We start from the raw sequence: 26,879 nt of genomic DNA on the forward strand, positions 1-26,879 counted from the left end.
ATGCATTCAAATCACTAAATCTGTGTTTTGAAGATCTGTGTTTCAGACAATTTTCCCAGGATCCACCTGCCAATGCACAAGATGCAGGAAATGTGGATTCAATCCCTGGGTCAGGAGGATCCCCTAAAGGAGGAAATGGCAACCCACTCCAGTATTCTTGGCTGGAAAATTCCATGGGCAAAGGAGCCTGGTGGGCTACAGCCCATGGGGGTGCAAAGAGAAGGACATGACAGAGCATGGACACATGCATGCATGTTCCAGGGGCTGTGATAAATACTGGGAATCTAGACTCAAATAAGACCCATCCTCTACCCTCAAAGAATTAAAATACTTTGTTGAAATCAAGTTAAAACATCTACAGAATTTCCCAATTTCTAATTTAATTACTAGAAAAGATATTTATAATTGGTTTCTCATGAAAAATGCATTTCCCTAAGTTTTCAAAACGTTTATCCAGGGCTAGCAGCCCTTTGGCTACAATTTTTAGTTTCTAAACATTTATATTTTCCTTTTTTGTGAAAATTAGCATTTTCCCATCTCCAGTGATAACACTTTAATATTCAACATTGTTTTCTCAAAGAGTGACAGAAATGCATTAAGTATGACTAAAATTTCTTTCCCTTCAGTTCAGTCGCTCAGTCATGTCCCACTCTTTACGACCCCATGAACCACAGCACGCCAGGCCTCCCTGTCCATCACCAACTCCCAGAGTATACCCAAACTCATGTCCATTGAGTTGGTGATGCCATCCAACCATATCATCCTTTGTCGTCCCCTTCTCCTCCTGCCCTCAATCTTTCCCAGCATCACGGTCTTTTCAGATGAGTCAGCTCTTTACATCAGGTGGCCAAAGTATTGGAGTTTCAGCTTCAACATCAGTCCTTCCAATGAATACCCAGGACCAATCTCCTTTAGGATGGACTGGTTGGATCTCTTTGTAGTCCAAGGGACTCTCAAGCGTCTTCTCCAACACCACAGTTCAAAAGCATCAATTCTTCAGCACTCAGCTTTCTTTTGAATTGGGTTGTTTGGTTTCCTTTTGAGTTTAGGGAGTCCTCTATATATTCTAGATAACAACCTCTTATCAGATATGTGATTTGCAAATATTTTCGTCTCGTGATTTTCATTCTTACTCTGTTAATAGCATCCTTTGAGTTTTGAAAAAGTCCAATTTGTCAATTTTTTGTTTGTTTCCTGTGCCTTTGACATGATGTCCAAGAAATCATTGCCAGATCCAGTGTCATGAAGCTTTTTCCCATGTTTTCTTCTAAGAATTTTATAGTTTTAGCTCTGACGTTTGGGTCTTGATCCATATTGTGTTAATTTTTGTATATAAGTGTTATCTAAGGGATCTGGCTTCATTTATTTGCATGTGAATATCTAGTTTTTCCAGCATCATTTTTAGAAAAGACTGTTCTTCCCCCTCATTAGACTTATTAGAAAAGACCCTGATCCTGGGAAAGATTGAAGGCAGGAGGAGGAGGGGACGACAGAGGATGAGATGGTTGGATGGCATCACCAACTTGATGGACGTGAATTTGAGCAAGCTCCAGAAGTTGGTTATGGACAGGGAAGCCTGGCGTGCTACAGTCCATGGGGTCACAAAGAGTCAGACACAACTGAGCAACTGAACTGAGCTGTCCTTTCCCCTATTGAATGGTAGTGGTGCTCTGGTTGAGAATCATTTGAAGGCCTTTAAAAAAATGTGTTTCTGCACTCTCTATTCTATTTCATTGGTCTATATGACATTACCACAGTTTTGATTACTGTCACTTTAGTATTAAGTTTTGAAATCAGGAAGTGTGAGTCCTTCAACTTTGTTCTTCTTTTTCAAGATGATTTTCCCTGTTTGTTTATGGTGTTTCAAAATGTAGACCAACTTGTACAGTTACATTTTCTTATTTATTGAAAGCATTTGTGCTTGATAAACAAGATTTAATATCTTTAGTTTTCATTTTACCCACTGAACAGATGGGAAAAAATCCATCTTCCTCTGAGTTTTTAGAGTTCTGCTTATCTAAAGTTCAGAGTGTATATATCTAACTATAGTCAACATTTACTTAACTAATGTGAACACCAAGATGACATTGTCAGTCTTTCTTTGTTAATTTCTGTGTTTTCAACCAGTTTCTCATTTTACTCAAAGTGAGATCCAGAGTAGCGGTTCTGTTTACTATCTTTGTCCTTATGAATGATTCTTGAGAGATGCTAACTACTTTAGTTGAACTGTTGCTCCTGGACTTTTTTCATTTAAACTTTCCTGATCTTTTTTGTCCCTTTGATTTAGTGTCATGCTATTTTCTTGTTTTTCCTGGAATCCCTAATTTGAAACCAAATTAGAAAGCTATTGCAAAGAATTGGGTAAAAAACTTAGAAAATTGTTTTTTTCATGTCTATTTTTTTTTTATTGTGCTACTGGCACAAAAGAATGAAATTGTTTCTGAATTATGTTTAGATCTTTAAATTACTCACTTAACAAGTTCATTTAAATAAATAACTTGGAAAACTTTGAAGTATTCCCCTAGAAAATACTCGGGTAAAATAACATTAAAATGATAATTTTTACTTACTAAATTAAATTGTTGATAGGATATTAAATACAAATGTTTTACCTGGTATTACTGTAAATATAAAATTGTTCATAAGCATTTAAACTAGGGTTTAATTTTAACCAATTTTCAGAATGTTGAATCTGTTACAAAGCAAGCTATATAGTAGCATAAGAATAGGGAAGCAGAAATGTATTTGGTATTTGTATAATTGATATCAATATAACAAAAACATTTAGAAAGGCTGAGCTAATGGATAATTGATTGCCTAGAGTTGGCAGAAGTATATAGAAAAAACAGTCATTCTTGGATTGTTGTTTTATTACAGAATAGTATTATACCTGTCCTTTTGAACATTGAAGTTTCATTTTTCCTTATGATTTTGTTTTATTTACAGGTCCTCCTCCTATCCCTGCAGAACCTATTGTTTCACCTGAATCAGTATATGTTTCAAAAGTGCATTATGGTAGGAAAGTCCTTTATGATAATTTTTAAAAGAAGATTAACCCAATTAAAAATTATAACAGCATACAATTAAAATATGCATAGGTATGAAAATGTGCATTAGTATTTTATTATTCAAACCGGTCACACTTCTACAAAGATGAGTGTTTCCTTCCATACTCTGCTAAAAATTAGACAAATAGTAAAATTGGAGAGGAACAATTGAAGAAGTGGCTTTTTTCCTATAAAGAGATGACTTATCAATATCATGTAACTGCTTTTATGAAAATTCTTTGCTTTGGTGGGCTGGTCATTAATTAAATCCGGTGGCTTTCTGGTGCTTGATGGTTGGGATATTCATTTCAGATAATCTGTTCACTTTCTTTTAATGTTAGTTGTCACTCAAGCTCAAGAAAACTATAACTGCAATTAAAGTTACTAGTTGTGTGACCTAGAACCACTTACTTCTCTCTGTACACCTTAATTTCTCTACCCGTAAAATGGCTATAACAATAACTGCCTCATAGGGTTATTGTGAGTTTTAAATTAATTTATGCATGTACAAAAACTTGATCAGTAGGTGCTCACTAAATAGTAGCTACTATTATTTTATTGTAATATTTTATTCTATTCAACACTATATGGTGATTATTGTATACTTTTCCCATTAGATTGTTAATCCCCTGAAAGGCAGGAAATCTTAGTTTTTACATTGCCTACATAGTAGTAAATCTTCAGACTTTAAAATTTAGAGTATTTGCAGAACTAAAATGAAGAAGAGCACTTCTTTCTTTGTCCTTTCCAGGTCTGAGGATTAGGATTTGAAAACACTTTTCAGGCTTGGTTTTCCGTGGTCTTTCTGAGACAGAAAAAGGCTGTGTACATTTGTGTGCTTGTTTCGAGTAAAAGGACTAGACCAGGGGAAACAGGCACATTCAAAAGGCAAAATCAACCAATAGTTAAATATATTCAGTCAAGTATTGTCACTTGATCTAATGATCATAGGAATTGAACAGAAGGACAGTGAGTGATCATTTCAACAGCAGTTATCTCTTAATATTGAAAGGGGCTCTAGTCTTTTCAGCTTCAATGGACGTTTTTAATGAATACTAGAAAGAATCCTAGGTTAATGATGGGCAGATAATACAGATTACTGGTACCCTGAGTATGTGGTTAACAATGTGTTTAAAGAAATACATGAGTAGAGTCAGGTTTGGTAGGCTCAGGTAAGGAGTTAAAAATTAACAGTTCTCTGTTAAGAAAGGGAGGGACAAGCATCATGCTTCAGGCTTATGTGTAAACACAGGAGTTGAATATGATCACCTTGAAGAAGAAAAGATTTGAGATACATAAAAATCTCCTGAATAGCTCCTTTTGGGCCAGTTATGGAGGGTATCACTTTTTCACAGCCTGTCTACTTTGCCATATTTTTGCTGGACTATATTTTCACTTAATATAATGATATTTTGGTTCTGAAGATAGATTCACGTTCCTTACGGTACTAAAGATCACTTGAAATTAGCAACTATAAATCAAGGAAATGGTGTTAACATCATATATGTCATGTTTTGTCTCATCCTTCACTTCCAATAATTTGTGAGAACATTTTATTTCCTCAGCAAGCAGCACACATGTAGAGGAAAAATGGTATTGCACTTGCTCTTTATTCATATGCATGCTAATAAGAGATCCATTTAGTAGCAAAGATTTGTTTATATTCACAGGATTCATTATTTCCTTCAACAGCCAGTTAAGATCAAGAGCTGTATCAGTATGTTGTTAACTTCTAAATGTTCTTTATAATATTCAGGTGCAACCTTTTTATATACAGCAAAACATTGTTTTGCCACACACAATTCTTGTTCTGTCAGTATTAATTGCAGTGTTTTTTTCTGTTCTGTGTCATTGCACAAAATAATTGCTAACTATATAGTCAAAGTCAAAGTGAAAGTCACTGAGTTGTGTCCGACTCTTTGCGACCCCACGGACTGACTATATAGTCTGTGGAATTCTCCAGGCCAGAATACTGTAGTGGGTAGCCTTTCCCTTCTCCAGGGAATCTTCCCCACACAGGGATCAAACTGACATCTCTCGCATTGCAGGCAGATTCTGTACCAGCTGAGTCACAAGAGAAGCCCAACCATATAGGACGTGATGAAACAAATTACATTCATTCTTTGGAACCATTAAGAAGGAGGGTAGCACTAATGTCTACCTTTGAATGATGCCCAAGACGACTTGCAAAGTGGATTTTAGCATGCCCAGTTTTTATTTTTTAAAGTAGTATATGTTTTTATTTGTTTATATTTTTGTTCATCAAAATATCCATCCTGATAATATAGTGGTTGCATTTGGAGAGGAAGACTTCTGAATGTACACCTTTTATATTGCTGTTGGAGTGAAAAAAAGGTTTCATTTTAAAATATCATTAAATGAGTATGCTTCTCCTGTATCGTAAGATTTTGGTGATAAGCAGAGCCAAGTTGCTGAATACTTCTCATTTGTATTTTTACTATACACTATACATTTTTACTAACACCAAAAACTAATTTTTATGCCACACAATGGTTTTGCGAATTTAAATGAAATATATGCTAGCATGCAATTGTAATAATTTGCACCTTCACACTTTATGCTTTGTGGTTAGGTAAAAGAATATAACCAGTAGTTCATTCTTCTTTCTCTCAGAATTTCATTTTATGATTGTATTTATGAAGTTCTTTAACTCTTTTTGATGTGACTTTGCCTGTTTTTGCTAAGAGAGCATTGACAGTATTAACAAAGAATTAAAAATTCAAGTTTGACAAATATAAATAAAAACTTGTAAATGGCCTAACTGAGATTAGTTGTATTAGCTAAGACTAATAATGTTAAAATTTTTATCATTTGTGTGCCTTTTTCATTTATTTATTAAGCAGGTAAGAATTTCTATGAAAGTATATTTATATGTTTCATATATATGCAATGCATGAGAGCAAAATTGTGTCATTACTTTTTTCCTCCAAAGATATCATGGACTGCAAACCACTTGATAAGACTACTTAGCAGCCATCATACAACATCAGGAACTTTCAGTGGCTTAGTAAACAAGTCAACTTTGAGAAATACTCTATTAAGTGATTCTGCAACCTCTCATTCTCTAGAATAATGATTCTTCCCTGGGGGTACACGAACATATACACAAAGCAGTAGGTGGCCAAGGTCCTATATCAGAACCTCAAAACTTTAATATTTTTTTAAAAAGTCTGTGGGTAAGTTTTGATGTATATTCTTGGTTATAACTATTTTGTGGTAATCCTAATTACTTAAAACTACCTTTATCTCCTTTCAAAGTCTGGGGTTTTTTTTAGTAGGAACATGGAACTATATCAAGAATTTTAAGTGTTTATTGTTTTGCAGTGGTTCTCAGTGGGGCAAATACTAAGGAGTATATTTTGATTATCACAGTGATTAGGGAAGACTGTTGGTTTTCATTGAGATCATGCTTGTCAGGCAACGTGGGACAGTCCCTTACAACAGAGAATTGTCTTGTGTCCTGTATGACGTTTCAATATTTTATCAAATACAAATCAGTAATCTTCTAATATGTAATAGTTGTGCTTCTTTTTTTAAACAAGAATCTATCCAAAAAGCTCAATAACTTGTATACTTTTAGAATGAAATACTTTAAAATCTCAGTCATGACATAAATTATAAATTTGCTTACATACCTCTGAAAATTAACTCATTCAGTTGAAAGGTTATTCTGGCCTCTGGGATAAAGCACAATGTTCTTCAAATTCATGTTGCATTTGATTTTTTTTTTTCTAGAAGGGAGACATACTCAGTTTGCAAAGATTTCACAGATTGTTAAAGAAACATTTAGTCAACTAATTTCTAATCAATCAGAGTATCTGAAATGTAGCAACTCATTAGCTGCTTTTATAATTGAAAGAGGTAAGTATGAGTATTTGGTATGTGTTTATAGAAAAACTATTAAGTAACTTAATGATACTGTGGTAATATTTAATTAACTTTCTTTGCCCCTATTAATAGTTGTGCTGAATTGATTTGAAATGGCCTTTTCTAGTAGGTGTGGGTTGTTAAACATACATTCTCAAAGATAGAGATAAAGTATACTGAACAGGAACCAATAGAGAACTACAGAATGGTAAAATACTTAACATTTTAATCAGTAACTATGTTGGAATCACTACCAACTTGAAATCTAACCTCATTATAACAAACATTGAGGACTCTATAAAAATGAACATTTTCTTCACTTTCAAGTAATAAAAGATTAAAAAATGAAAAATCATGAATCTCTGGTTTTTCCTGTAATTATTATAATGTGATTTCAATTATATTGTATTTTATCCTTTAATGTTCTAAATTGATATTAAAAGCATTTGAATTTTATATTCATCTCTGAATAAGACACTGTAGATGATACAAAAGCAATTTGATGCTTAGTTCCTATTCTTAAGGATTTTTTTTAACCTAGGTAGGAAGAGAAGATATATATGATTATTCAAGGGTCAGCTTTAGTTTGAAATCATGGAACAGCATACCTCCATGCTTTTTTTTTCTCTCTAGAGATTGCTTTGGTTATTTGGGTGTTTTTGTGTTTCCCTACAGATTGTACAGTTTGTTCCAGTTCTGTGAAAAATGCTGTTGGTATTTTAATAGGGATTGCACTAAAGCTGCAGATTGCCTTGGATAGTAGTATGGTCATTTTTAAAAATTGATTTATTTATTTTAATTGGAGGCTAATTACTTTACAATATTGTGGTGGTTTTTGCATACATGAATCAGCCATGGGTGTACATGTGTCACCACACCCTGGACCTCCCTCCCACCTCCCTCCCCATCCCATCCCTCTGGGTTGTACGAGTACACCGGCTTTGAGTGCCCTGCTTCATGCATCAAACTTGGACTGGTCATCTGTTTCATATATGGTAATATACATGTTTCAGTGCTGTTCTCTCAAATCATCCCACCCTCACCTTCTCACACAAAGTTCCGAAGTTTGTTATTTACATCTGTGTCTCTTGCTGTCTTGCATATAGGGTTGTCATTACTATCTAAATTTCTTCCAGTCTTTGAGCATGGTGTATCTTTCCATTTGTTTGTTGTCATCTTCAGTTCCTCATCAGTATCTTACAGTTTTCTAAGTACAAGTCTTTTCCAAAACTCCTTGGTTAGATTTATTCCTATGTATTTTATTCATTCTGATATAATTTTAAGTGGTACTGCTTTCTTAATTTGTCTTTTTTGATAGTTCATTATTAGTATATATAAATGCAGCAAATTTATGTATATTAGTTTTGTATCATGTAACTTTACTGAATTCATTTATTAGTTGTAATTGTTTTTTGGTGGAGTCTTTAAGAATTTCTGTATATAGTATATCATCTGCAAAGGATGGCAGTTTTACTTCTTTCCATTAAAATTGTATTTCTTTTATTTCTTTTTCTTTTTTTTTTAATCTGATTACCATGGCTTGGACTTCCAGTACTATGTTGAATAAAAGTCGTGAGGGTGAGTGTCTTAATCCTCTTAAGAAGACATTGCTTTCAGCTTTTCACCATTGAGTATGATGTTGGCTGTGATTTGTCATATATGGCCTTTATTATGTTGAGGTACATTCTGTCTCTACCCACTTTGTTGAGAGTTTTTTTGTTTTTAATCATAAAAGCATGTTCAATTTTGCTGAAAGCTTTTTCTGCATCTATTGAGATCATGTACTTTTTAGTTTTCAATTGTTTATGTGGTGTTGATTGATTGATTGATTTGTGGATATTAAACCATCCTAGCATGCCTCGAATAAATCTCACTTGATTATGGTGTATGATCCTTCTGTTAGTGTATTGTTGAATTTGGTTTGCTAATAATTTGCTAAAGATTTTTTTACATATGTGTTCTTCAGACATACTGGTCTGTCATTTTTGTGTGTGTGTGTGGTATCTTTCTATGGTTTTGGTATCAGCATAATGCTGGCCTTGTAAAATGAGCTTGAAAGTGAGCTTTCCTCTTTAATTTTTTGGAATAGTTTGAGAAGAATGGGTATTAACTCTATCTCTAAATGTTTGGTAGTAGTCACCTGTGAAGCCATCTGGTTCTGGACTTTTGTTTGTTGGCAGCTTTTATATTACTGATTCAATTTCGTTACTGGTGATTAATCTGTTCATATTTTCTGTTTCTGCCTTGTGCAATCTTCGGAGATTGTATGTTTCTAGGAATTTATTTCTTATTGATTGCCCATTTTATTGGCATATTATGGTTCATAGTAATCTCTCATATTTCTTGGTATTTCTGTGGCATCAGTTGTAATTTAACCTTTTTCATTTATGATTTTATTTATGTGGCTCGTCTTTTTTTTTGATGTATATTCCTAAAGTTTATAAATTTTGTTTCTTTTCAAAGAACCAACTTTTTTTCCATTGGATTAATGGGGGGTTTTTTTTTGTTCTTTTAAGTCTCTATTTCATTCATTTCTGTTGTTATCTTTATGATTTCTACTAACCTTTGTTGTTCAGTCGCTCAGTCGTGTCTCTGCAGCCCCATGGACTGCAGCATGCCAGGCTTCCCTGTTCTTCACAATCTCCTGGAGTTTGTTCAAACTTCTAACCTTAGTTTTTGTTTCTTCTTATTCTTCCAGTTCCTTTAGGTATAAGGTTGGATGAGTTATTTGAAAATTTTCTTCTTTCCTGAAGTAGACTTATTTATCTTATTTTATTTGGCTGTGCTGCATCTTCATTGCTGCACTGGCTTTCTCTCTAGTTGGTGTGAGAAGGGGCTGCTCTCTAGGTTCATCATGTGTCATGTGCTCTCAGTAGTTGAGTGCACCAGCTTAGTTGCTCCATGGCATGTGAGACCTTCCCAGACCAGGGGTCAAACCCTTGTCCTCTGCATTGGCAGGTAGCTTCTTAACCACTGGACCACCTGGGAAGTCCCTAGACTTGTTTTAATTTCAATCTTATATCTTCTTTTGCTACATCCCATAGATTTTGGGTCATTGTGTTTGCATTCTTATTTGTGTCTAGATATTATTTTAATTTCCTTTTTGATTTCTTCAGTGACCCATTGATTGTTTAGTACCATGTTGTTTAAAATACATGTGTTTGTGTTTGTGCTTCTTTTCTTGTAATTGATTTCCACATTCATAGCATTGTGGTCGGAAAAGATGCTTTATATTAATATGATTTCAGTCTTCTTAAATTTATTGAGACGTATTTTGTGGCATAGCGTGTTATCTGTCCTGGAGATTGTTTCACATACACTTGAAAAGAATGTGTATTCTGCTATTTTGATGAAATGTTCCATATGTTTTCATTTCTGTCTGGTCTGGTGTGTCATCTAAGACCAGTGTTTTCAAATTGATTTTATGTCTGGATGGTCTGGCTATTGATGTAAATGGGATGTGGCCCCCTATTATTGTATTATTGTCAGTTTCTCCCATTATGTTTATTAACACATTCTTTATGTATCTGGATACTCCTATGTTGAATGCTTTACATTTACACTCGCTATGTATTCTTTTCAGATTGATCCCTTTATCATTGTATAATGCCCCTTTTTATCTTTTTACTGTCTTTCTTTTTGTTCCATTTGCATGGAAAATCTTCTCCCTTTCACTTTCAACCTGTGTGTGTTTGTAGATCTGAAGTGAGTCTCTTGCAGGTAGTAATGTGTATCTTGTTTTCTATTCATTCAGCTACTTTGTCTTTTTATTGGAGCTTTTAGTCCATTTACATTTAAAGTAATTATTGATAGGTAAATACTTATTGACATTTTGTTACTTGTTTTCAGCTTATTTTTGTAGTTCTCTTTTGTTCCTTTTTTCTTTTTGCTCTCTTGTGATTTGATGACCATCTTTAGTAGCTGGGTTTGGATTCCTTTCTCTTTTTTGTGTGCATCTCTATTATAGATTTTTGGTGTATGCCTACCATGAGGTTCATATATTGATATAACTATATATATATGAGTGATTATTTTAAGTTGATGACCTCACACTGAGAAGGACTGGGTTATAGAAAGTCCACATAAATAGGAGGTGAAAAGAAAAATGAACGGTATCTTCTGAGCATAGGGTTTCAAAGAAATCTCAAATGGGGTACAGCAAAAAGTTATTCTATTGCCTTTATTCATAAAAGGCAAAAATTTAGACAAAGTATCATGTAAAATATCTGCCTTTTAAATTGAGATAGTATTGAAGTATTTTTAAAACTTGACTTCTTAGAAGACTCTCAAACTTTTTTTTTTAACTTTTTATTTTGCACTTTAGTATAGCCAATTGACAATGTTCTGATAGTTTCAGGTGAACAGCGAAGGGACTCAGACGTGCATATACATGTATCCATTCTCCCCCAAGCCCTCTCTCATCCAGGCTACCATATAACATTGAGCAGAGTTCCATGTTCTATACAATAGGTCCTTGTTGGTTATCCATTTTAAATATAACAGTGTGTACCTGACCATCCCCACCTCCCTAACTGTCCCTTCCCCTCAGCAACCGTAGTTCGTTTTCTAAGTCTGTGAGCCTCTCTCTGTTTTGTAAGTAAGTTCATTTGTGGAAGACTCTCAAACTCTTATTTGAAATTGTGGAATTCTTGATGTTTCTCCGTATTTTTGGTCAATGATTTTGCTAACTTTAAAATGGTAAAATGAATTTTTCATTGAATTATGGGCCTAATTCACTCATTTAACCTAATCTCTCTTTATATACATGGCATTTATTGGGTTGGCCAAAAAGTTCCCTTTGTTTTTAAGTAAGAGACAGATTTTTTATTGTCACAAAGAATTTTGATGACGTTGTTCAGTCACTAAGCAATGTCTGACTCTTTGTGACCCCATGGACTGTAGCACACTTGGCTTCTCTCTTCTCGTCTATCTCACGGAGTTTGCCCAGATTCATGCCCATTGAGTTGGTGATGCTATCTAACCATATCAAACTCTGCTGCCCCCTTCTCCACCTGCTCTCAGTTTTTCCCAATACCAGGGTCTTTTGCAATGAGTCAACTCTTAGCATCAGGTGGCCAGTGTATTAGAGCTTCAGGAACAGTCCTTCCAATGAATATTCAGGGTTGATTTCCTCTAAGATTGACTGGTTTGATCTCCTTGCAGTCTAAGGGACTCTCAAAAGTCTTCTCCTGCATCACAATGTGAAAGGATCAATTCTTTGGAGCCCAGCCTTCTTTATGGTCCAGCTCTGACATCCATACATGACTACTGGGAAAACCGTAGTTTTGACTACATGTACCTTTGTTGGCAACGTGATGTTTCTGCTTTGTAATACACTGTCTAGGTTTGTCGTAGCTTTCCTTCCAAGGAGCAAGTGTCTTTTAATTTTGTGACTGCAGTCACCATCCACAGTAATTTTGGAGCCCAAAAAAATAAAATCTGTCACTGTTTCTACTTTTTCTCCATCTATTTGCCATGAAGTGATGGGACCAGATGCCATGATCTTAGTTTTTTGAATGTTAAGTTTTAAGCCAGATTTTTCACTCTCTTTCACTTTCATCAAGAGGCTCTTTAGTTCTTCTTCACTTTCTGCCATTACACTGGTAACATCTGCATATCTGAGGTTATTGATATTTCTCCCAGCAACCTTGATTCCAGCTTACAAATCATCTAGCCTGGCAATCCACATAATGTACTCTGAATATAAGTTAAATAAACAGGGTGAAATATACAGCCTTGTCGTACTCCTTTCCCAAGTTTGAACCACTCCATTGGTTCCATGGAACAAACCAGTCCATTGTTCCATGTCCAGTTCTAACTTGCTTCTTGACCCACATACAGGTTTTTTTAGGAGACAGGTGTAAGGTGATTTGGTATTCCATGGACATAGCAGCCTGCTGGGCTACAGTCCATGAGATAGCAAAAACTCAGACGTAACTGAGAGACTTAACACACAAGGTGGTTTGGTGTTCACAGCTGTTTAAGAATGTTTCACAGTTTGTTGTGATCAACAGTCAAAGGCTTAAGCATAGTCAATGAAACAGAAGTAGATGATTTTCTGGAACTTGCTTGCTTCATGATCCAGTGAATTTTGGCAGTTTGATCTCTGGCTCTGCTGCCTCTTTGAAACCCAGCTCATGCATCTGGAAGTTCTCAGTTTACACACTGCTAAAGCCTAGCTTGATGGAGAAGGCAATGGCATCCCACTGCAGTATTCTTGCCTGGAGAATCCTAGGGACGGCGGAGCCTGGTGAGCTGCCGTCTATGGGGTCACACAGAGTCGGACACGACTGAAGTGACTTAGCAGCAGCAAAGCCTAGCTTGAAGGATTTTGAGCAATAACCTTGCTAGCATGTGAAATAACCACAATAGTATGGTAGTTTGAACATTCTTTGGCATTGCCCTTCTTTAGGATTGAAATGAAAACTGACCTTTTCCAGTCCTGTGGTCACTGCTGAGTTTTCCAAATTTGCTGACTTATTGGGTGCAGCACTTTAACAGCATCATCTTGTAGGATTTGAAATAGCTCAGTTGGAATTCTGTCCCATCCATTAGCTTTGTTTGTAATAATGCTTCCTATGGCCCACTTGACTTTACAATCCAGGATATCTGGATCTAGGTAAGTGACCACATCATCATAGTTATCTGGATCATTTAGACCTTTTTTGTATAGTAGTTCTGTATATTCTTGCCATCTCTTAATCTATTTTAGGTCCTTACCATTCTGTCATTTATCATGCCCATTCTTACATGAAATGTTCCCTTGCTATCTGCAGTTTTCTTGAAGAGATGTCTATAGTCTTTCCCATTCTATTGTTTTCCTGTTTCTTTGCATTGTTTACCTTAGAAAGCCTTATCTCTCCTTACTATTCTCTGAAACTCTGCATTCAGTTAAGTATGTCTTTCCCTTTCTCCCTTGCCTTTCATTTGTCTTCTTTCATCAGCTGTTTATAAAGTCTCCTCAGACAACCACTTTGCCTTCTTGCATTTCTTTTTCTTGGGGATGGTTTTGGTGACTGCCTCCTCTACAACGTTGTGAACCTTCATTCTGTAGTTCTTCAGGCATTCTATCTACCAGATGTGATCTCTTGAATCTATTCATCACCTTTACTGTATAATCATAAGGGATTTGATTTAGGTTGTACCTAAATGGTCTAGAGGTTTTCCCTGGTTTCTTCACTGTGAGCCTAAATTTTGCATTACGATGCTTATGGTCTAAGCCACAGTCAGCTCTTGTTTTTACTGACTTTATAGAGCTTCTCCATCTTTGGTTTCAAAGAATATAATCAATCTGATATTGGTATCGACCATCTGATGATGTCCATGTGTAGAGTTGTCTCTTGTGTTGTTGTTAGAGGGTGTTTGCTATGACCAGTGCATTCTCTTGACACAATTCTGTCAGCCTTTGCCCTGCTTCATTTTGTTCTCCAAGGCCAAACTTGCCTGTTACTCCAGGTATTTCTTGACTTCCTAATTTGCACTCCAGTCCCCTATCATGACACCTTTTTGGGTATTGGTTCTAAAAGGTGTTGTAGGTCTCCAGAGAACTGGTCAGCTTCAGCTTCTTCGGCATCAGCGGTCAGGGTATAGACTTGGGTTGCTGTGATGTTGAATGGTTTGCCTTGGAAACAAACTGAGATGATTCTGTCACTTTTGAGCTTGCACTCAAGTACTGCATTTCAGACTCTTTTGTTGACTATGAGGACTGCTCTGTGTCTTCTAAGGGATTCTCTTCCCACAGTAGTAGGTATAATGGTCATATGAATTAAATTCTCCCATTCCCGTCCATTTTAGTTCACTGATTCTTAAGATGTCAATGTTCAATCTTGCCGTCTCCTACTTGACCATGTCCAATTTTCCTTGATTCATGGACATAACATTCCAGATTCCTATACAATATTGTTCTTTATAGCTTCAGACTTTACTTTAACCACCAGACACATACACAGCTGATCTGCTTTGGCCCAGCTGCTTCATTCTTACTAGTAGTTGTTGTTCAGTCCCTCAGTCATGTCCAACATTTTGCGACCCCATGGACTGCAGCATGCCAGGCTTCCAAATCCTTCACCATCTCCCAGAGCTTGCTCAAACTCATGTCCATTGAGTTAGTGATGCCATCCAACCAGCTCATCCTCTGTCATCCCCTTCTCCTGCCTTCAGTCTTTCCCAGCATCAGGGTATTTTCCAGTGAGTCAGCTTTTCACATCAGGTGGCCAAAGTATTGGAGCTTCAGCTTCAGCATCAGTCCTTCCAATGAATATTCAGGGTTGATTTCCTTTAGGGTGGACTAGTTTGATCTCCTTGCAGTCCAAGGGACTTTCAAGAGTCTTCTCAAACATCAACAGTTCAAAAGCATCAATTCTTTGGCGCTCAGCCTTCTTTATGGTCCAACTCTCACATCCATACATGACTACTGGAAAAACTATAGCTTTGACTATACATTCCTTTGTCAGCAAAGTAATGTCTCTGCTTTTTAATACACTGCCCAGGTTTTTGATAGCTTTTCTTCCAAGGAGTGAGCATCTTTTAATTTCATGGCTACAGTCACCACAGTGACTTTGGAGCCCAAGAAGATAAAAGTCTGTCACTTTTCACTGTTTCCCCATCTGTTTGCCGTGAAGTGATGGAACTGGATGCCATGATCTTAATTTTTTGAATGTTGAGTTTTAAGCCAGCATTTTTTCTCTTCTCTTTCACCTTCATCAAGGGGCTCTTTAGTTCCTCTTCACTTTCTGCCATAAAGATGGTGTCATCTTCGTATCTGAGGTTATTAATATTTCTCCCCACAGTCTTGATTCCAGCTTGTGCTTCATCCAGCCTGGCATTTCACATGATGTACTCTGCATATAAGTTAAGTAAGCAGGGTGACAACATACAACCTAGACATACTCCTTTCCCAATTTGGAACCAGTCTGTTATTCCACGTACTGTTCTACTTGTTGCTTCTTGACCTGCATACAGGTTTCTCAGGATTGCCCTTCACTCTTCCCCAGTAGCATATTGGACACCTTCCAACCTGTGGTGGGCTCATTTTCCAGTGTCATATCTTTTTACCTTTTCATACTATCAGTGGGGTTCTCCTGACAAGAATACAAGAGTGAATTGCCGTTTCCTTTTCCAGTGGATCCTGTTTTTTCAGAACTCTTCACTATGACCTGTCCGTTTTTGGTGGCCCTACATGGCATGGCTCATAGCTTCACTGAGTTACATAAGCCCCTTTGCCACAATAAGGCTGTAATCCATGAAGGGCATTAAGAACTTTATTGAAGAACCTGTTCATCATTTTGCTGTACTATCTTCAGCCATTTTTCAGGCAATTTTATAATTCCATCTTCCCAAAGCTTTTTTTTTTATTTTTGAGCAAAGAACTATTCCAGGTACCTTTTACAGTCTTCCAGGGAATTGAAATTTTTTCCATTAAGAGAATTGAAGTTGCAGTATCTGGTAAATACAGTGAGTGAATCAGAACTTACCAGCCCAGCTGTAACAGTTTTTGCCTGGTCGTCAGATAGACATGTGATCTAGCATTATCCTGATGAAAGATAATGCATTTTCTGTTAATTAATTCTGGGTGCTTTTCATCACATGATGCTTTCAGTTGGTCTTGTTGGGAGCAGTACTGTTAGAATTGTTTGGTTTTCTGAAAGGAACTCAGAGGAGTTCCCACCATGTTCACAAAATCACCTTCTTTCAATGAAGACTGGCCTTTGGTGGGGTTGGTCATGGTTCACTTCACTTGCCCCATGATTTCTTCTGTTCTACATTTTTATACGGTGTCCACTTTTTATTGCCCATCACAATTTGTTTTAAAAATGGAATGTTTTCGTTATGTTTAAGTAGAGAATCACATGTGGAAATACTGTCAGGAAGATTTTCTTCACTTAATTTATGTGGACCCAAACATCAGAATGATGAACCATAACCAAGCTGGTGCAAATGATTTTCAACACTAGATCTCAATATTTTGAATGTGTTGACTGTTTCCCATGTGACATAATGTTGATTTTTCTCAGTTAATGTCTTATTTGATCACTATCACCTTCAACTGGTCTACTTGACCATGGAGAATTGTCCAGCAAAAAATCTTCATCATGAAACTTTGCAAACCACTTTTAACTTGCTCGGTCAGCCACAGCACCTTCTCCATACACAGCAGAAATCATTTGTTACATTTCAGTTGCGTTTTTATCTTTCTTGAAACAATAAAACATAATATGCCAAAAACGTTGCTGTTTTTCTTCCATCTTCAGTATTAAAGTGGCTACACAAAGATTTACCAATTTGGATAAGTTTTTTTAAATGCATGCTGATATGACAAGTGTCACAATACAATCTTTAACAGTTGTCTCAAATGAAATTAAAGACAAGTAAGTACTGCTAATGCCACCTTACAGAAAAAAAAAAAAAACAACAACGAGCAAACCTTTTGGCCAATCCAGTAATAGAGGCTTAAATAACAGTTTGTTGAATATAAATGTAAAAAGATGATAAAGTAGAGGTGGAGGTTGAACATAGAGAAGAGGGATGTGAAAATAATCTGCTATTGTTAAATGTTTTCTTTTCAGCTGGACAGCATGAAGTTGTAGCTATAGGCACAGGTGAATACAATTACAGTCAGTGCATTAAGCCAAATGGAAGAGTGTTGCATGATACTCACGCTGTTGTTACAGCAAGGAGATCTCTCCTTAGGTAAGGTAACAAATACATTTAATGCCATCAAATATTAATGCTCTTATATTAATATTAGCCTAAAGTAATCACATATATAAGTTATTATTTGCAAGTGGAATTTTACTCACCTGAGCCAAGGATACGGTATTGTCTTACCTAAGCCATCGTATATTTTCATGTCACTTTTGGAAACCTTTTATTAACTGCACTGTTTAGTCTGTTAATTTTAGTGTCTTCTGTTATCAAGACCTTATGAACTAAATTTTAACAGCCATGCAACCTGTTTTTAAAGATAAAATATGTCTTCATTACTGATTAAAGTAATTTGAGAGTATAGCCTTAGATCTGGACCAAGAAGGCTTAGTAATACTTCACCCCTGAATTAGCCATACTTACCCAAAGGCAGAAATCAATGAGTTTCCACTCATGAAGTCTGTACAAAGTCTACCATGTGGTACATTATCAATAAAGTATTTTTTAGGCTGGCAGATCTCAGAGAGAAGGGGGGCTGAGGTGAGCATGCCTAGTTTCTTTTTCCGGATTTATCAGTCACTGCTCCTTATAAAAGGAAGGAGTATCTAATAGTGGAAGAATAAACTAGGAATGTTGTTACTCTTTGGAGTTTCTTTTCTGTGAAAACACAAAGAATGGGAAATAATCATTATCTCCTGTAGTATTCAGCTTTTGTTCTCTTACGTCACTGAATTTACTTTTCAGAAAACCTTTCTTAATGGAATTTTTCAAACACAGGTGAGAATCCGATAACTAACACCTTCATTCAGTTTTCAGCATTCTGATACCAATATCCAATAATCATATCCAATTATTAGTGTATCCTGCTATATTAGGATTGTTCTTATTTAATTAAGCATTCTCACTTTTGGTAATGTTTTCTTTAAGTTGTAAAAAACACTTAGGCATACTGTCTTTTCTGAAAATCTTAAGTATGTATCTCTAATAATATGGAAAGAATCCTATAATCTTGAAAGCTATTGGGAAGTCCATGAAACTAATACAGCTCACTAAAAACTACCTCTTTTGTGTTTATTTCTTCCCATGCTTGGCACTGTCAGATATACTGATGATTAATTTTTTATTACATATTTCTGGTTATAGGATTAAAGTTATATTTTTTATGAGTAAGCAAAATAGTATTTGTCCCCTTGAGTTGTCTTTCAGGAAATCTGTTTCACTTCTAAATTCAGTTTATGGGCTTCATTATGTTATTCCTATGCTCTTATGTTTTTGTCTTCAGAACCACAACGTAACAGGAACAATAATTGTTTGTGTGTTTGGGGAAGAGAAAATAGAAATAATGCAGAAAATTGATACTCCTCCTAGGAGGCTTGGAGCAGAGCTGTCTTGAGAAAAAGGAGGAATCAATAGAGAAATGGGTCTTTTGCAAGAGATGATAGTTGAGTACTTTAGAGTGGAGTGGTAGTCAAGGAATGATGCTTTAAGTCAGGTCACAGGGCAAACTGGGCTATAGCTGAAGACTTCTCAAGGGACTTACATCTTCATTAAGTAAGACTAATATTATCTTATAATAAAACTTGATTTATAGGAACATTGCTCATGACATGAATATAATGTTTAAGATACTTCATTTTTAAATATTCTTACTCAAAAAAGCTGTTTTATTTTAGGTACTTTTATAGACAACTTCTACTCTACTATAGCAAAAATCCTGCTATGATGGAAAAATCAATATTTTGTACAGAACCAGCTTCTGATATACTCACTCTCAAGCAAAATATCAACATTTACCTCTATATGAACCAGTTGCCTAAAGGATCAGCCCAGATTAAGTCACAGTTGTAAGTATATGGAAGCTGTTAAAAGCAACTAGTATGACCATTTATACATTCTGAATCCATATATCAAAAGAACAAGTAAATTCAAATCCATCCATATTTTCCTTCCAGCCTTCAGAGGTTATTTGTAGGCTGTAAGAGACCACAAATTCATTCTCCCTCCCCTGCACTCAGTCTTACCTATTACTGTTACTTAAATGATCCACATACTTCACCGCTTTCTTTGATATGCTGTTGAAAATCTTCTACTTCTTTCTAGTTGTAAGACTTTTTATAAACTTTAGGAAGTATGGATTATGCACTCTTCACATACTAACATAGTTAAGGAATGCAGTCTATTCTTCTTTAGTAGAACTTCATTGTCTTGATGAATGGGTAGCATCAATAGCATGATATTTGAACAACACAGACACAAAAAGTAAAATTCACTTCAAGTCTGACCATCTAGAGATAATCATGGTTTATAGTTTGTGTAAAAGCCTTCTGGTAACACCTTTGAAAACAAGGGTGAGTGTTCCTGTAGAGAAACCTCAAGAAAAATAATTTTAGATTTTATTGTTTTTCATATTTCATTGGCAGTGAATCTTAAATTATCAGTTTTCTTTTTTTCATTCTCTAGTTTTGTCATTATTAAAAATTTTAATTTGGAGAAAGGAAATAACTCAAAAATTATGATGGGGCAAAAATCAGATTTTTATTTGATTTTAAGGGACATAAAAAGTGGCAATAATATGAAATTTATCCTTGTGGAAGCTCTAAATAGGATTAATTTCCACTTGGTTTTAATCTTGTGGAACAAAGTTATTCCATCCTGCCTTGCTTTGGGTTTGCCTCTATTTCTGTTACTGAAATTAAGTGTAACTGGCAAGTTACAATTCTTAGGTATATGCAGATTTTACTTCATTGGCTTTGGTTTTTAAAGGAAGAAACTTTCTTTTCTTCCTCTAGGCGTCTTAATCCACATTCTATATCTGCATTTGAAGCCAATGAAGAACTAAGTCTCCATGTGGCTGTTGCAGGCAAAATTTATCTGACTGTCTACTGTCCTGCAGATGTTGTTAACAGAATAAGCAGTATGTCCTCAAGTGACAAGTTGACAAGATGGGAAGTCCTTGGTGTACAGGGAGCATTGCTCAGTCACTTTATACAGCCAGTTTATATCAATAGTATTCTTGTTGGTGAGTGAGATTTCAGTACCTCTTGGCCTCTTTCACGAAGTAATTACACTTTATCAGTGTAAAATCAAATTTTGCATGCATGAAGCTTTACTTAAGGTAAAATTCAGATCCACTATTTTGTTGAGGTTTTCATCTCATGGTAACTTGTAATCACACTTAGTATAATATGACTTTTATCATCTTGTGAGAAGGCTAAGAATTAATATTTTAAGTTAGGCAATTATATGTATTCTGGCTTGAACATATGCTTTTGTTTGCACAATATTCAATGTTTCCCTTTCTTTTGGAAGAAGGTGCTTTTTTGAACTTCTCAGGTAAGCTTATATTTAGTTATTCCTGAAATAAATATTAAATACCTATTTTGGTTCTTTCCTACTTTTATACTTTTTAAAAATGTATTTGGTTATGAGTTGGATTCTTTTGGTTTGTGAAGTAAGTAAGAAGTAAATAGAATACAAAATAAATGACATGAACTGATAATTAACTTCTTTCTTTGGTAGGTACTGTTATAGAAGTATTTATGTTTGAATGGGTTTCCAGGTATTATCTCATCAACAGATACTATGGGCACTCAGTTTTGTAGTCTTCACAAAGCCTTGAGAGTTTCAAAGCTTTAGTCATACTTGGGAAGTGATTTAAATTCTACCATTACTTGACTCTTCTTTGTTTACTGTTAATTTTTGGTAATGATTGCTCACATAAAAACTTAAGCTCTTCATATGAGTAATGTTTTGTTTTTAGAAGGTACTGTTTGTTTTATTCTTGTGATTTTTTTTATTGTCGTTCTATGTATTTTATATCCATTTCTTTAAGAAGTTCTCTTATGGACAGTATTTTTTTGTAGTTCGATATAGATACAAAATATTGTATTTTCTTGCCATTTTTGTTTGGCTTGACTTTATTAAATTATAAAAAGGAAATAATGATTATTTATTTTTCTAATATTAAGCTTATTTTCGTTGTTTTGGAAACTTGTTTCACAATTCAAAAGATTCAAAAGGGTTTTCAGTGAAAAGTCTTAACTTCTATCCTAGTGCCTCAGCCGCCGTTTTACCTCTGTGGCATCTATTGTTACTAGTTTCTTGTTTTTCTTTCCAAAGATGGTTTATGCTTATACTTTTTTAAAATTTTACACCAGTGGGATAATACAGTTCACACTTTTCTGCATACTAGTCTTTTCATTTAATGATGTATCTTGGAAATTTTCCCTATGAAGACCTTTTTCATTATTATTCATAACTCTCATGGTATTTCTTTGTATAAACGTATTATACTTTATTTAACCAGTTGTGGGTTGATGGACTTTAGATTGTTTCTAATCTTTTGCAGCTACCAAGTGCTACAGTGAACCTTGACCTTTTTAGTTTGTCATTGACACAAAAGTAAAATATATATAAATGTAAAATGAATTCCTAAAAGTAGAATTGCAGGTCAAAAATACATGAATTTGCAATTTTGAAAATTATTACCAAGTTACTCTCCAAATTATATTCTTACTAGCAATATATAAGAGTGCCTCTTTGGAGTTACTTCTCTTTTTCCAAATATATATTCTTATAGATGATTTATTTCTTAAATTGGATACCAGAATTACTCTATGTGTATCTTTAGTCAGTTAAAATACTCTCTCAGACACTTCAAATTTTTCTCAATCTTATTTAAGAAAGGTTATTTTCTTGATAAATGTCTACAGAATGTCTAATAAATATCTATGCATTCTCTCAAGTCACAACTTTGAAATGCAAGGCTTTCTTTGACTTTTGTGAAGAAAGATATTTTACCGTTTGTCATTTGTATAACATAACTTCATAATATTTTAGTTTCTTAAAAGGATGGACTCCTAAATAGATTCTTTTGAAATTATGTAGTATTTAGTGGTTTGGACTGGAGCTTAACAATTAAATCTCATAATTTGACTACCATCTTGCACATGGGAATGGGAACACCAGAAAGCAATAAAAATACTATAAGACTTTGTAAAATTGCTCCTGATCTCTTTCTTTGTGTCTTTATGTGACATATCTAGAGTTAATTAATTGATGTTCTGTCTGACAAAGCCGAAAAAGATTTTAATGTTTGTTTAAAATGCAGATTACTCAGCTTCTTAAGATCTCTACTGTCTCTCTGGGGGATAGCCCCAGGAATATACATTTTAAAAAGGCACTACCAGTGATTCTGATACAGATGATATGAATGGCTCATTGAGAAATACTCAAACTGTACATTTAAAAATGTGATATGTACAGTTAAAAGAATCTTAAGAGTTTATTGAACTAGTAAAGCTTCTCGTTTATTATACAAATTCTTTTTATGCCATTTCTGATCATCTAACTCTAGTTTAAAAGGATCCAGTAATGTGGAATATAGGATTTCATGACAATCTATTCCATTTATTGGGTGGTCCAACTGATTTTGAAAATTACTCTTTAGAATTGAAATTTGCTTCCCTTTCACTTTGAACTAAATGACAGTACAGATTAAATCTTGATTATTTGATGATAATGACCTTGTCCCTTTTTCTCTTATGAAATCTTTTGCAGTTCTTTATTTTGAATCTTAAAAACATAAGTTATTTTATCAATAACAGATCAGTTACAGGTGGAAAGAGAATTATATCTGAAGACTTCATTTTATCTTCAAAAAGTTTTCAGAGACTAATTTCATACTTCAGATGTTCTCAGATACTCATTTTGTCTGTGGTAGTAGTCTTTCCTTTTTAAGAACAAAATCTTAAACTTGCTTTTTTAAAAGGCACTATTATTTTAATAGAAAATAAAAAGACAAGATGCTTTTTGCCTTTATGTATTTTCCTACCTAGCCATCACTTGTGTTAACATATGATTTGTTTTCTCCAGATGTTCTGTAATATGTAGGTGATGGTGTCAAAATGTAATGCCTCAGACTAAATACAATGTTTCAGATATGAGCAGTGCATAGTTCTGTAATAATGCTGTATTCTTTGATTTAGACACTTTTTATTAATTCAGGTTCAGTTTCTATGGGCATACCTCAAAGATAGTGTGGGTTCAGTTCCAGACCACCACAATAAAATGAATATCACAAGTGTGGGTTCAGTTCCAGACCACCACAATAAAGTGAATGTCACAATAAAGTGAGTCACACGAATATTTTGGTTTCCCAGTGCATATAAAAGTTGTGTTTAGACTATACTATAGTCTGTTAAGTGTGTATTAGCATCATGTCTAAACAAAAAGCAATGTATATACCTTAATTAAAAACTGTTTTATTGCTAAAAAAAAAAAAAAAAGGCTAAACATCATATGACAACATGGGTTGCCAGACTTTCAGTTTGTATCCCTGAAGTGCAGTAAAGCTAAGTGCAATAAAGTGAGGTATGCCTGCATTACATACTTCAGCAACTGTTTCTGTTGACTTATATTTGTTTTGTTTGAGTATTATTTTGTTTTTGCTTTCTAGGTGATGGGAATTGCAGTGATACCAGAGGCTTAGAAATTGCTATAAAGCAACGTGTTGATGATGCGCTCACTTCCAAACTTCCAATGTTTTACTTGGTCAACAGACCTCATATTAGTTTAGTACCTTCTGCGTATCCATTTCAAACAAACTTGGAATATAAATTCCTGAGTCTGAATTGGGCACAAGGGGACATTTCTTTGGAGATTGTGGATGGCCTAAGTGGAAAGATCACTGAAAGGTTAGCATTACTGATTTCTTCAAATATCATGTATTACTTAAGCAAAAGAATGTATTTTAGTACAATTTATAAAAACTATTTTAACATTTTTGAATACAGTTTTTTGAATTCTGAATAATAATGATTATAATAGTTATTGGGTGTGACTATGTTGCGACATTATACTAATTTAAATACTCTTTTTTTCCTGATAAGAAGACAGGCCTATAGAGGTTATATAACTTATTGAAGTTACTTAGTAAGTGGTGGAACCAGCATTTGAAGTCAGTTTCCAGAACCTTTATTTCTCTAGTGATCATTATCATTAGAATTATATAATGTATTTGTTTTAAAATCTTGGTTTTCCCACTGAATCTGAATATCTGAATTCAGGGCTCAGAAATCTGTGTTTTTGACAACTTTCCCAAATATTATTTATGTACACTTGAGTGTGAGAACTATTGTACAATCCTATACTGGTTTCTTGGAAAAACCCTGATATTCTTGGGTTTTTTTTTTTTCTTTTTACAGATAAAGAGACTGAGATTCAAGCTAGGTTAAATATCTTTCTTGAAGTCACCCAACTATTAAGTTAAACAGCTAGGATTCTGATCTGGGTATTTTATTTCCAAAGCCTTTGTTCTTCTCCGTAATACATTATGCCTTTTAGATATACCTTTGTAATATCCCTAACATTGATTATCAAGTAAAACTGAAATCCTTCTTTTATGTAAACATACATTTATAATAGACTAATGAATATAATGTTAAAAGTTTAAGTGCCTACATTTGCTTTCTTTGTGAGAGACAGATATAAATTAAGATCCCATACAAATGTTTCTTCATATGAACTCAATTAAATATGAACTATTGACTATTTCACCTAGTATAAATTATACTGTTTACGCTTTGAATCAGCATAAAGAAGTGTATCTCTGTTAATAACATACAAACAAAGCAGCTCTTCTATGAAAGACACTGAAAACAGTTTAGTGAAAACATAATTAAAACAAAGTTGAAATTAATGTAAAATGAGCTTAACTCATTTTTTATGGCCAGATGCTTGCTAGGTGATTACAAACACAGAGTAAAGAGATAAGATCTAATTATTCAACCCCAAAGTATTACCCAAGGCAAAAAACACTTTACCAATATAATCCACAAGGAAGAACAGTTCTGAGTAATTGTGCAACAAATAACATGACATATCAACATTCATAAAGTAGAAATTACAACAAGAGGATAAATAGAAATACACTATTAATTAATGGAGGCAATAATTCACCTCTTTCAGTTAGTGGTAGATTGAATAGACAGAATAATAAGAATATATCAGTCTTAATAATGTAGATTTGATTAATTTCTTTAAAATTCTACACCATAAAAATATAAAATATACCTGCTTTTCAGAAACCTGTGGAACATTAACAAAAATTGACCATATGTTAGGCCACAGAGAAAGTCTCAAATTCTGAAAAGTATAAGTGATGTAGACAGTATTCTCTGATTGTGATGCAATAAAAGTGTAAATCACATAAAGTCAGAATACTTAGAAACTCCTTTCATTGGGCAAAAGAAGTTCTCTAACTTTTGACTCAAAGAAGGAATATAAAATGGAACCATAGAATATTTAGAAAACAGGATGTTTAATGCATTGCATTTCAGAACTTTTAGCTTATATAGCTAAAGCAAAGCTGAATGGAAAAGCCAGTTCTTTGAATATTTATATCAACAAATAAGGAAAATAGTGAAAAAATTTATAATACTATAAATGTAAAATGTAGAACAGATGAAGTTAGAAATGATCATAAAAACTGATTCTGTGGGGGGAAAAGCACTGTCTAATCTCATATAAAATAATTATAAAGGAGTTATTACAGAGAAAATTTAAAGAAATCATAAGAAACTTCTTTGATCATCATGCAAATATATTTGAAAATATGGGTGAAATGGCATACATTTTGAGGAAAAGTTATTTCTAAAATTGATACACAAGAGGAGAAAATCTTACATTATTTTCTTGATAAAGCTACCAAGAAGAAGCCCTACCTCTTTTTCAAAGAAAGCAACATTCTGAGGTGGTTCAGAGGAATGTTATAAACCTTCAAATAGCAGAAACTTCCAGTGCTGTCTGAAAAGATGGAAAAGATTCAGATGCTTTTCTGAAGCATCATTGATCGTGTGTGCATGCTCAGTCATATCTGACTCATTGTGACCCCATGCACTGTAACCCACCAGGCTCCTCTATCCATGGGGTTTATCAGGCAATAATACTGGACTGGGTTGCCATTTCCTTCTCTAGGGGATCTTATTGACCCAGGGATTGAACCCACAACTCCTGCATCTCTTGCATTGTCAGGCAGATTCTTTACCAACTGAGCCACCTGGGAAGCCCTATATCATCGGTGCTTAAGCTTGATAGAAGATTTCACGCCCACCCACAAAAGTTATAGACTAAGCTCACTTTTATATCCAAGCAAAATTGCTAAATAAAATATTAGGAAGCAGAACCTTAAAATAATATATTTTATGCAGTACTAAGTGGCAATTTTTCTGGAACTGTGAGGAAAATTGCATAATAAAAATACCAGATTAGAAACTCTTATTATTTTAATAAATTTGTTAT

The 26,879-nt window shown here is 34.5% G+C and overlaps 1 protein-coding gene and 1 long non-coding RNA gene across 4 annotated transcripts in view; one reads left to right on the forward strand and one right to left on the reverse strand.

Moving 5' to 3' along the window:
- ADAD1 (adenosine deaminase domain containing 1) overlaps positions 1-26,879 on the forward strand; it is an 82,880-nt gene that overhangs the window by 5,722 nt on the left and 50,279 nt on the right. For all 3 annotated transcript variants that reach the window (XR_014069585.1, XM_081544870.1, XM_081544869.1), the window contains exons 5-10: positions 2,947-3,015; positions 6,804-6,929; positions 17,501-17,624; positions 19,253-19,423; positions 20,369-20,598; positions 24,037-24,274. Coding sequence is in view for 2 of the 3 variants with exons in the window: in XM_081544870.1 (XP_081400996.1) it covers positions 2,947-3,015; positions 6,804-6,929; positions 17,501-17,624; positions 19,253-19,423; positions 20,369-20,598; positions 24,037-24,274 (958 nt within the window). In the remaining variant the exon portion in view is untranslated. The remainder of the gene's footprint in view (positions 1-2,946; positions 3,016-6,803; positions 6,930-17,500; positions 17,625-19,252; positions 19,424-20,368; positions 20,599-24,036; positions 24,275-26,879) is intronic.
- On the reverse strand, positions 5,240-25,748 carry LOC145527247 (uncharacterized). Its single transcript, XR_014069587.1, has 5 exons — positions 25,653-25,748; positions 18,003-18,236; positions 17,735-17,886; positions 6,704-6,799; positions 5,240-5,383 (listed from the first exon to the last, which is right to left on the reverse strand). It is a non-coding gene; the product is annotated as an uncharacterized LOC145527247 (long non-coding RNA).

The sequence above is a fragment of the Giraffa tippelskirchi genome, chromosome 11 (genome assembly GCF_054371585.1).
Source record: "Giraffa tippelskirchi isolate mGirTip1 chromosome 11, T2T-mGirTip1v1.2.pri, whole genome shotgun sequence".
Taxonomy (NCBI): Eukaryota; Metazoa; Chordata; class Mammalia; order Artiodactyla; family Giraffidae; genus Giraffa; species Giraffa tippelskirchi.